This window comes from Mustela nigripes, chromosome 4 (genome assembly GCF_022355385.1).
Source record: "Mustela nigripes isolate SB6536 chromosome 4, MUSNIG.SB6536, whole genome shotgun sequence".
NCBI classification, from domain to species: Eukaryota; Metazoa; Chordata; class Mammalia; order Carnivora; family Mustelidae; genus Mustela; species Mustela nigripes.
In genome coordinates, this window is record NC_081560.1 from 27,209,600 (window position 1) to 27,222,307 (window position 12,708).

General features: G+C 39.6%; 1 protein-coding gene across 1 annotated transcript; it reads right to left on the reverse strand.

Moving 5' to 3' along the window:
- Nucleotides 1-10,085: 10,085 nt before the first annotated feature.
- Nucleotides 10,086-10,916, reverse strand: LOC132014952 (isocitrate dehydrogenase [NAD] subunit beta, mitochondrial-like). The gene is made up of 2 exons (XM_059395636.1): nucleotides 10,541-10,916; nucleotides 10,086-10,222 (listed from the first exon to the last, which is right to left on the reverse strand). Exons 1-2 carry the CDS (start codon nucleotides 10,868-10,870, stop codon nucleotides 10,142-10,144), a joined length of 411 nt encoding a protein of 136 aa, XP_059251619.1. The 5' UTR covers nucleotides 10,871-10,916; the 3' UTR covers nucleotides 10,086-10,141.
- Between the last annotated feature and the right edge of the window lie 1,792 nt (nucleotides 10,917-12,708).

Here is a 12,708-nt window from a genome sequence, read left to right on the forward strand (position 1 = left end):
TTTTATGTGCACCTGTTGTCTTTCAGTGTTTTTGGAGCTACTAATGCATGAAATTCATCAACTAATATTTGGTTATGAACAAGAACATTTTAATATTATTGTTATATAAGAGTTATATGAAGTTGGTAAAGAAAACTTACCATGTTAAAGCTCAACAATCTCACTGTAAATCTATCCTTTCTCTAAGTAATAGATAGACCCACCTTTTGTTGCTCTTGCATTCAGATCTTTATTTTTTTATATTTCAACTTTGACCCACTGTTTTGTGTATGTTCAAGTTATTTCAATATGAAAGGTAAGCTTACGAGGCACCTGGGTGGCTCAGTGGGTTAAAGCCTCTGCTTTCGGCTCAGGTCATGATCTCAGGGTCCTGGGATCGAGCCCTACATCAGGTTCTCTGCTCAGCAGGGAGCATGCTTCCCCCTCTCTCCCTCTGACCGCCTCTCTGACTACTTGTGATCTCTGTCCAATAAATAAATAAAATCTGTTAAAAAAAAAAAAAAAAGAAAAGAAAGAAAGGTAAGCTTGGTGATTCTTTGAGGAAACTAGAAAAATGTGATTATTTTTGCTGGGCTTACATTTATCTCTAATAAAAGTGTAAGTAATTGGATGGAATACTCTGGATTTTCCAAAATAGTATTTCTACTAATTATTTGGCTTAATTGTGACTTGATTTGAGAATCTAATACGCAATTACAATACAAATAAGGCAATTTGCATTTTTTCACAGATCCTATAATATCAAAAATATAAAAATTAAGGTGAGTTTTGAGGGTTTTTAAAAATATTTATTTATTTGAGGGAGGGAGAGCAGAGTGAGTGGGAGAAAACACGAGTGTGGGAGGAGGGGTAGAAGGAGAGGGAGAAGCAACCTCCCCGCTGAGCAGGGAGCCCAACGTGGGGCTCCATCCTAGGACCCTGAGATTATGACACTTAACTGACTGAGCCACCCAGGTGCCCCAAGTTAAAGGTTTATTAAGGTGTTTTTATGCAGCTTGGAATGTTGAGATAATTTCCCAGTCCTGAAGATTGGAACCATTCAGTCTCAGTGTAAGCAAATCCTTTCAAGGGGACTTTGGATGGGATAAAACAGTGAACCGATTCATGGGCTACGGGACATCTTACAAAGTCCAGAATGGTAGGACCCAGAGAAGTAGATGAGTGCAGGATTCTCACCCGTGTTATATTTGGCAAATATTTGTTGAGCGTGTATTATGCCAAGCACTGCCCTAGGCCACCAATGACCCACCAGATCCCTATTCTTGATGAACTTACTTTTATGTTAGTGAAGTAAATATTAAACAAGAGAATAAATTGTAGTAAACTTATGAAGAAAATAAGCATGAAAATCGTTGGTAACAAATATATCACATAGGAATCCTCACAAATAATGAATCAGTTTGAGGACTTAATTGTAGTGCTTCCTAAATTGGGATTTAGGGAATTAGGAGGTATTTCCTATTTTGAAAAAAGTTGGGTGTTTCTTTAACCACTTAAATTTTTCAGAAAATTTCACCTGAAAAAAATCAATCTCTAAGAGGGCGAACTGGTACCCAATTCCAGTTCAAGATTTTTTAGTTTTCATTGAGATAATTGTATCCTGTAACTGAAAAACTCAAGGAAATGCTAGCACATTCCTATACCTATCGGTTCCTTCACAAGGACCACGCTATTTAGATTATTACAGCTGTATAGAATGGTGTGATATTTCAGAGGGCAAGTCATCCCTCATCATTTTTTTTCCTCTTTTTTAAAAAAATTATTTTTTATTTATTTTCAGCGTAACAGTATTCATTATTTTTGCACCACACCCAGTGCTCCATGCAATCCGTACCCTCTATAATCCCCACCACCTGGTACCCCGACCTTCGACCCCCGGCCCCTTCAAAAACCTCAGATTGTTTTTCATCATTTTTCTTTTAAAAATATTTTTGATATTTCACACATTAGTATCTGTTAGGTGACTTTTTAAATCATTTACTCAAGATGGAATTGTGACCGGGCATACACTAACAATAGATTCCTCTGGGAATAGTTGACATGTCTAAAATACTTAATTTCTCCATGCAGGAAAACTGTATGTTTCAATTGATTCAAAAGTTTTCTTTTAAGCTTATATAAGATGCAATAGTTTTTTTTTTCCCCCCTTAAGTCTTTATTGTTTAAGTATTTTGTAATTTTTATTTCTTTGTAAAGAGAATTGTTTTCCTCAGTATATTTGAATTGGTTATTTCTGGCACATAGAAAGCTAACCCTCCTTTTTTAATTTTAGTTTAGCTGTCTTTCAGAACTCTTATTTGTTCTAATAATTTTAAGCTAATTTTCTTGCATTCTCTTCTTGTTGTACACAGTGTCAATGTGCTGAGTGGTTAGAAACCTTACCAAAAAATCATAGACCAGCTTGTAAGAGAAGAAAAAGAAAGATTCCACTATGAAATGTTTAGAAGTAATTAGTATATAAACACTAACTTTAAGTATGATGCCTATGGAGCAAGGGTTCTCAGGTTTGGCTCCCACTGGGACCACCTGAAGAGCTTTAGAAAACTAAAAACTGATGGCTGGGCCCTTCCCCCAGAAACTCTGCATTCCTGAGCATCAGGATAGAAAAACTCTGCAGGTGATTCTAACATATTGCCAGACTTAGGAATCATATTTATAGGTGACTTAAAATATTCATCATCATATAAAAATCCATTTCTTTCCTTCCCGGTTAACTTCGTGCTTTGACATATCTAACTCTTGATTTTAAAGAAAAATTTTTTGTTGTTGTTTTAAATATGTACTCATTCTTACTTAGTCTCAAAACCATACATTCCCTTATTCCATAAGTCTTTTCGGAACAGCACCGTATTCAAGACGTACCGTTCAGGATACAGGGATGAATAAAACACATTACCCTCTGACATGCAGGGACTTTTATGTTGGAGTACTGGTTTGAATCAGACGTTGGGTTTGTGAGAGAGGAGACCAGGATGGAGCCTAAGCAGCTGGAAAGATAGAGCTACCATCAACTAAGGTCAAGAAGGTTCCGGAAGGAGCAGGTTTAAAGAGAAGGACTAGGAGCTCAGTTTGGATCATGTAAAGTTTGAAACACCTATTCGAGTCCAAAAGGAAAAGTTTAATAAGCCAGTGAATGTGCATTCATATTTGGGGTTAGGGGAAGGCCGAGCTGCAGAAATAAATTAGTGATATTTAAAGCCATGAGGCTAGAGGAGCTCACCAATGAATACTCCTAGATGTAGGAATAAATCCATTCAAGGGATGAGGCCTGGGGTTAACCAAAGCTTCAAGGTAGAATGCAAGCCAGAAGAAAAATATTTGCAGCATGAGGGAGTGAGCAACTGTATCAAATTCTGCTGCTGGGTCAAGTAAGATGAGGACTAAGAACTGACTACTGGACTCAGCACTCTTCAGGTTTGTTTTCTATTCCAAAAATCATCTCAGTGACCGGCCAGGCTTCCTTTCTTGATTTCCTATCTTTCTCCTCCTCTGCCCTCCCTCTCAGGATGGGCAGGAGAGACTGGGTTTATGTAGCTCCCTCAATCAGGCAGTGTTGCTTGCTTCCTTATACCTTTTCTTTCTGAAAAATATCTCTCGGCTCATTTTGTTAGCCTTATGTGATGAGTAAGGGACCTGGAGTTGGAAAACTCAGTGCTTTTCAAGTTTATACTAGCAACTGCTTCAGAATGAAACAATGTCATAGGATAGACAGGTAAGTAGAATTTACAGTTCTACAAATTCCTTAGAAAAATTACCCGACGCAGGATGCGCGAGCGGGTGAGGTGGAGGGCAGGACCGGTGCCACAGGCTCCGCAGGCAAGGGCTTTCGGAGCTGTTCAGAGTTCTGGGGCGCTTCATGGCCCTCAATTCCAGCGTCTTCTCAGAGCTCATTCCTGGTGATAGCTCCTCCCATGACCCGACATCAGAACCGGCTGGGACATTTGGAAATGGGTCCATCTCTTACCTCTCTGGATCTTCCCTTTCCCAGCAGGAATATTAAAATGAGGACTGGAATTAGACGTGCTGTTTCCCTTTCAATTTTAAGAATCTATAATGCTTTCTACATTTTATGTTCTATAGCTTGAACAGTCCTTACTTTTAAAGCTTCAGATTCTGCTAAAATACTCCTGTGCACAATGCTGGCTATTTCTTCACCTTCGATCTGACTTAGATTTTAAAATGGCTATTTTGGGGGAGCACCTGGATGGCTCAGTCAGTTAAGTATTCGACTCCTGGTTTTGGCTCAGGTCATGGTCTCAGGGTCATGGGGTCAGGCTCTGCGCTCAGCTCTGAGTCTGCTTAAGACGCTCCTTCTCCCTTGGCCCCTCTCCCCTTTCTCTCTCTCAAATAAATAAATAAATAAATAAATAAAGGTTTCTCCTCATTAGTATAGTGGTGAGTATCCCTGCCTGTCAAATAAATAAATTAATTAATCTTTTAAAAAAAAAAAACAACAAGCTAACAGGTTAGCCCTTAAATAAGATTTACATCCTATATTACTATTTCTGAGCAACCTAAATGCAGTGTGTTTCTCCCTGAATAGGTATTACATTCATTTATTCACTGGGCACGGATTTATTAGCTATGTGCCAGGGACAATGGTAATCTCCAAGGCAGTTTTTCCTCAGTTGAAGAAGATGGAGAGATGGCCAAAAGAAGGTGATATTTAGTTTTCAGAGGGGACAAAGAATGTATCACAGAGTTGAGAAGGATGAGAAGGATTTTTTAAGAAAAAAATATATATAACCTAAAAAAGGACAGGCATCCCCGGCAGAGAAAATGCACATCACTGTAGGAAAATGGCGTATGTGGGAGGAAGGTCACAGAACACACTGAGGGGCTGTAGCAAATGAGCTGGAGTCTTTGGCAGGAGTCAGAACATGGGGAACATTATATTCTGAGAACTAGGTACGTTATATTTTATTTTATTTCTTCCTCTAGGGCAGTAGCATTGACAAAGGACTTATTCCTGGGTGTTAACTGGGCTGCTTGGCATTCTTATCCAGGATCTCAAAGGCCATGTGCATATTCTGAACATTGAACATGCACACCCCACTATAACCCCACCTCCCATCCTCACACATCCTGCTTTCCAAAAAGCCGTAACCTCAAACGTTGTGGAATGAGTTTGGCCAAGTGTTTCAGAGTCAGAGAACCCCACTGCAGGAGGCAAGAAGCAGCCATGGGAGCTTTCTAGATAGGACAATGTCATGGTCTGACTTGATTATTTCTCCTCCCTCTTCTAATTTTGCAGATATTTTATCACTGAAATTGAGATGGAGATTCTGTTCCATATTTAATAGGACGTGTTCTGTTCACAAATGGATGTACAGCTAGAGCAGACAACGTCTGGCCCAGCATGGCCCAGAACGCGTGACTGCAGAGTCAGAAGGCTCTTTTCAGTTTGTTAACCAATCCATTTGCTTTACCTAAAAAGTTCATTTATATTGTTTCTAAAGTTTGCAGAAATCTTTCAAAAAATGCCCTTGAAGTCTCGTATTTTTTCCTCAAAATCTGTCAGACTTAGAAGTGACAAAAAAGGGAAAGACCATGGAAACATATCTGGTAAATTCCCAACTGCGCTTCAGCAATAATAAAAGAAAACTTTCACTTTACAAAATAATGTATTAAATAACTTATTAAGTAGCAAGTCATTCTCATAATGTGATATACATGAGTTCAACCAAAGGGCTTCTCAGAAACCTATCTTTGGGTAGTGAAACTCACAATTTCCTTAGCATGAGATACGTTAAAAAAAGGGGAAGATAGAAATAATGAAAATACAGCCTCAGGACTTAAGCTAGGCAGGATCCTCCTCCCCTGGCTTGGAGACTGGGTGTCTGGAGAAGAGCTTTTTCTAACCACACAGTTGAATGATCTTGTCCTGCCTCCCCTCTTACTATAACAATGCCGAAGGCGGTCAAATGCTAAAGTGAGGCTGTTACGTGATCATTTAATTATTGATGAATTCTGGTTTTGACTTCAAAGAGTCTGGAAGTTAATGGACTTTTTCATGGCGGCTCACACCCCTCCTGTTGTTTTTCTACCATCTAGTGAAAGTCATTTCTGTGGATTGGTGCTTAAATATATTGTGGAGCCCGGATGCATTGAGAGAAAAGGAACACCTCCTCCGCAAAGAGCTGAAGGAAGCCAGTGGGAGACGGATACCACCTGGCTACGGACTGAGTTATTGGTAAATAAAGGACATTTTTTTTCTAAATGGAGCTGAGCTGTGCCTACATTGAAGGACAGCACCATCTAGTGGGCAAAGAGTCACACATCAGTGGATGCCCATTGGTATGCTTTCTGATTCTGGATTCTGGATTTTGAACACTTTTCAAAGACTTAGGGGTGCATTGGGAATACAGTGGTCTCTTGTCATGACTGACTTACCCAGATAGTCTCCAACTAACCCTCGATGCTGCGCTTTGCATTCGTTTTCCACCTAATAATTATAATGATGGCCAATGTTTACTGAGGTCCAGTTATAATAGTATTAGGCTAAGTCCTTCTCAGGGTTTCTGTGTACAGTTGTGCAGGTTGTGCCTGGCACAGGGATGCCTTGGGTGAAGGCACCAAGGGAATGAAATCGTCTTCATCTCCACTCATTCGTATGAGCCCTCTGTTGAAGGGTTGTGTCTGCCTGGAGAGGGGAGTCGAAATTCTCTAAATTGCACAAAGGTTCCGTATAATGCAGCCTCCTATGTGCATTTAATTCTCACAACACTCCTGCAAAGCAGATATTATATTATCATGGTCCTTTTTCAAGGAGGAAGCAAGCCCTAGGAAGGGTTAAGTAAATTGTCCAAGTTCGCATAACTAGTGAGAGGGCAGAGCAAGATTGTAACCCAGACGGACTTGACCATATGCTGAGACCTCCCAGAAGTGTGAGTGTGTGTGTGTGTGTGTGTGTGTGTGTGTGTGCGCGCGCGCGCGCGCGCACAGGTGCTCGCATGTCAGATCACTGTCTCTATCCCCATGCTGGAGCGAGAGGTGTAGTACAGTGTCTTCTCACGACCAGGAACTCCTGCTCAAGTGGCCCAAATCAGAGGCAAGCTCAGAGCTGCCCCTGTGCCTGGCAAGTCTGACTGAAGCAATTCAACAAGTAGCTAAATCAAAAACATATCAAGCTGGAGAATCCAGGGTCGCCATGCCCCTCAAGACTTCTGCTCCTTTACTTAACTTGTATGCTCTCTGAACAGGCTGTGTACCTTCTTCCCCCGTGTCTTACATGTGAGATGCCACCCATCTCAAATGTCCTTTCTTGCTGCTCCCTAGCTCAGCATAATGAAGTCCTGCTCCTTGGAGACCCAGCTTCACTCTTCTTTCTCCACTTCTGTCAAGTTTTCCCAATCCTGCCAGAGTCCAGCTTTTTTTCTTTATCTTCCGATCATATATATTTTTGTTTGCCTTAGGCTGTAATTATCTATGCACATTTCTTACATCGGGTTTTTATCTTTAACCTCTGGGGTGTCAGGATGTGACCCGCAGGATTTGGGCAAACCAGGCGTGCGGTAAATGGGAATTAAATTCAGGGCCTGGGGACCTCAACAAAAGCAAGAGAAACCTGCAGCTTCACCATATGTTTCGTGTTCTCTCTTAAACTAAATGTCTACATCGGCGTTTCATAGCACAGGGAACGACAAGCTCGGAGTCGGAAGGCAAATCCACAATGCATTCTATAACATAATAGATTTGTTTTTAATAAAGACCTAGTGAATAATTTAATTAGTGTGATTTGCCATAATTAACTCAGCTCCCAGGAGCAGAACAAGTTATAACTTTGCAAATCTCTTGGTAGCAGGCAGGTTGCAAACTAATTCAGAGTTAATTTTTAACTTTCGCTTTGGCAATGATTGTCTATTAGACCCTCCGGCTAAAGTTAAGCAAAAATTAAGCAGAAGAAAGAAATAGAAAAGCCATTCTGGATATTTCTGAGAGTACTTACCGAGAATTTATTTTGCACAGAAGTGAATTGAAAATAAAAAAAAAGACTTCAGAGAACAAACGTAACTCTTACAATCTCAGCAGTGAGTCTAATGCAATGTGGAAATTTAAAAAGTATTCATTTAAAAAATAAATTTATGATTCTTCTTCTTTAATTCTAACAAGATATTTTTATCTAAGATGTGTTCCCGACTAAGCTTTACAATTATTAAGGAAAACATATCACAATAGAATCAATGCATTTAAATATTATTGGTAAAATAAACATGACCCCATTTTTATATATCGGATAACACTATTAATATTCTTTCTTCTTTCTTACCTTTGCATATAAAATATCTTGAATATAAATGGCATTATCATAGATTTGCATTAAGGAAGACAAAACTGGGTATATCAGATATGAAATAGGAGAAATAAGACTTCATAAAATTTACTGATGGCAATGGTTCAGTTGCCTGAGTATCTACAAGAGGGAGGTGGACTATAGGGTGGAAAATTCTAGTCATGTATGCATCATTGTGATTAACTAGATTGCTAGTTTACAGCAGTCTTTTTCATGAGTTTTAATATTAAAAGGTCATATACAAAAGATGGCCAAGATCCCTTATAATGAAGATATATACAAGGATAATGCTAGGAAAACGTAAGCCTCAGATTAACTGAGCTCACATGCATGTGTGCATGTATGAATGAATGAGTACTAAAAATACAGAGCTGACTGCTTAACGAACAGTTCTTTACAGAGAGAGAGAGATAGGTTCACGGTTTAGAGAATGGAAAATATTAAAATAATAGGTAAGTAGGGGCGCCTGGGTGGCTCAGTGGGTTAAGCCTCTGCCTTCAGCTCAGGTCATGATCTCAGGGGCCTGGGATCGAGTCCCTCATTGGGCTCTCTGCTCAGCAGGGAGCCTGTCCCCCCCCCCCCCCGCCTGTCTGTATGCCTACTTGTGATCTCTCTCTGCCAAATAAATAAAATCTTTAAAACAACAACAAAAACACCAGCACATGCACATTTTCTGAAGCACTCACATTCAGACTAAGTTCTGTCGTAAAAGCTACTACCTTTGACTATAGTAATCTGTGCGGCGTCCAAAACAGGAAAATGGTGGCACAAACTCTCTTGTATCTGGTTTGGTTCAGAGAACTAGAGGGAGGGAGCTACACCAAGAACCACAGAGATGAGTGATAGCTGCAGGAAGCAGTCTGTCTGTTCTTTCCTGATCAGCCTAGGAAAATCCAACTTATTTTAAAATGATTAATAAATATCAGAGTCTTACAGGATAGATGTAAATATAATGAAGAGAGTAGCAGAACTTTCCAGCAGATAAACCACACTCATATGGAAGGTGTTGCCACGGAGTAAATGAAAATTACGGTCATCTACTTTATCATTAAGTGAAATAACAATGACATAATTTCATCAATGAAAAGACTACAAGGTAGAAATGTGCGAACTAAGTGAACAAACGGAAATAGGGAAGCAGAAAGTTAAAAAAAAAAAAGAGCTAGCCATATTCAGAAAGGGGGGAAAAATAAGCTTTTTTGATCAAATTTGAAAAACTTCTCTAGAGAGGGTGGACCCTGAAGAAGACACAGTGTGAAATACAGGGATAACAATGAGAAAAGAAAAAAAAATAGAATGACAAACTTAAAAGCATTAAAAAGGTCAGTAGAGTATATCTACATATCTTTATGTTTAAAATAGTCAAGGTTCAACAAATGAACCGGCAGAGACTCTAAAGAAAGAAGTTAAAAAAAAAAAAAGAAGCAAACAAGAATAGAAAGACATAAATAAAAACTTCCTGAAATAAAAAAGATTTAAATCCATGTAGCTACAGGGTGCACTGTGTGTCAGGGGAAAATGACCTAAAATGTTAATACAGAGGCATTATCAACTAATGCTACTGGATTTTAAAGATAAAAAACGTATTTCTAGGGTTAAAAAGAAATTATAAAGGGAACAGCAATCTGACATAATATTTCTCCAAAGCAGCACCTGGAGATCACCATGAGCCAATCACCTTATATCTGGTCACGCTACCCCTCAAGGATGCACTTGTAAGATTCAAAAAATACTGTATATTGTTCCTATGAGACCTTCTTAAAGAAACTGCTAGAGTTGTTTTTTTTTTTTTTTCCAAGAGTCAATAATGTGTTTTTATTGAACACCTTACATGGTTATGGGTGGGACCTATGGTTGAGGCAGAGCACCAATGACCGCCTCAGTGAAGTCCTGGCAGGTGGCATAGCCACCCATGTCAGAAGTTCGAACCTGTAGGGGAGAATTGCCATCATCCCTGTGGCCTAGGCCCCATCCCTAACCTCTCCCCCATCCCCCACCCCCACCGAATAACACCATTCCCTAAGGAAGCCAGCCCCAGGACAACATAGACTCCGCCCAGATGATTATAGTCTAAAGGTTTAAGAACTCTTCTCTGGTCCACTGTACTGAAGGGAGGTGTAGGTAGTATGGTCCTTGTGAGGTTGGAGGGAATAAAGGGGTCTAGCCCCCATGGGGGTGTAGGTGGCCGATGACAGACTTGATGAAGTCGGTTGTGGTGCTGTAGCCGCCCATGTCTCGAGTCTGCACCTTGCCAACTTTGATCACCTTCTTCACCGCATCCACAATCATGTTGGAGTGATACTTGAGATTCAAAAGCCACAGCATGTTGGAAGCAGAGAGCAGCATGGCTGTGGGGTTGGTGATGTTCCTGCCCACTGCCTGGGCAAATGGGTGCTGGGCTCCCATCTCAAAGACTGCATACTCTGCACTGTAGCTCTCACCAGGGACCACACCAGCTCCCCCAACCAAACCAGCAGCCAGACTGTCGATAATGTTCCCATAGAGATTGGGCATCACTAGCACATCAAACTGGTAAGGATTCTGCACCAGCTGCATGCAGCAGTTGTCTATGATCATTGTCTCAAACTTGATTTTGGGGTACAACTAACACCAAAGAAATACAAACTATTATAAGAACATACTATGAGCAACTCTATGCCAACAAATTTGACAATCTGGAAGAAATGGATGCATTCCTAGAAACATATAAACAACCACAACTAAACCAGGAAGAAATAGAAAGCCTGAACAGACCCATAACCAGTAAGGAAATTGAAACAGTCATAAAAAATCTCCAAACAAACAAAAGCCCAGGGCCAGATGGCTTCCTGGGGGAATTCTACCAAACATTTAAAGAACTAATTCCTATTCTCCTGAAACTGTTCCAAAAAATAGAAATGGAAGGAAAACTTCCAAACTCATTTTATGAGGCCAGCATCACCTTGATCCCAAAACCAGACAAGGATCCCATCAAAAAAGAGAGCTATAGACCAATATCCTTGATGAACACAGATGTGAAAATTCTCACCAAAATACTAGCCAATGGGATTCAACAGTACATTAAAAGGATTATTCACCACGACCAAGTGGGATTTATTCCAGGGCTGCAAGGTTGGTTCAACATCCGCAAATCAATCAATGTCATACAACACATCAATAAAAGAAAGAACAAGAACCATATGATACTCTCAATAGATGCTGAAAAAGCATTTGACAAAGTACAGCATCCCTTCCTGATCAAAACTCTTCAAAGTGTAGGGATAGAGGGCACATACCTCAATATCATCAAAGGCATCTATGAAAAACCCACCGCAAATATCATTCTCAATGGAGAAAAACCGAAAGCTTTTCCGCTAAGGTCAGGAACACGGCAGGGATGTCCATTATCACCACTGCTATTCAACATAGTACTAGAAGTCCTAGCCTCAGCGATCAGACAACAAAAGGAAATTAAAGGCATCCAAATCGGTAAAGAAGAAGTCAAACTATCACTCTTTGCAGATGATATGATACTATATGTGGAAAACCCAAAAGACTCCACTCCAAAACTGCTAGAACTTATACAGGAATTCAGTAAAGTGTCAGGATATAAAATCAATGCACAGAAATCAGTTGCATTTCTCTACACCAACAACAAGACAGAAGAAAGAGAAATTAAGGAGTCAATCCCATTTACAATTGCACCCAAAACCATAAGATACCTAGGAATAAACCTAACCAAAGAGGCACAGAATCTATACTCAGAAAACTATAAAGTACTCATGAAAGAAATCGAGGAAGACACAAAGAAATGGAAAAATGTTCCATGCTACTGGATTGGAAGAATAAATATTGTGAAAATGTCTATGCTACCTAAAGCAATCTACACATTTAATGCAATTCCTATCAAAGTACCATCCATCTTTTTCAAAGAAATGGAACAAGAAACTGCTAGAGGGTTAATTCAGCCAAACAATAAATGACTGGGGTTTCTATGACATCTGGATTAGCAGAGAATATTGAAAAAATATTTACTGTAGAACTAGTAATAAAAGCAAGGTAGGAATTAGAGTTACAGAACAGAATATGGATGTTACATGCCCTGACAACATAGAAATGATACAGCTAACATAAATTTGGGATAGAAAGGAAAAGTAGTTTAGTGCAGTGTTGACAACCTCGGTTGCTGTGGCTGGGGAAAAAAAATGATAAAAAGTAAATTTGACATATTATATGATGGAAGTATAAAAATATTTAACATATGAAGGTGAACACGAAGAAAATTAATAGTTTTTTACTAAAATTGGTAGAGAAAACACAGGGAGGCAGGGTGTGGGTGAGGTGGGAGAAGGAACATGACTATTTCGTCAACTTTTTCCTAGTAGCGAACTAACAGCAACTGTTAAAAAATTGGAAACCAAGAGAATTATGAAATA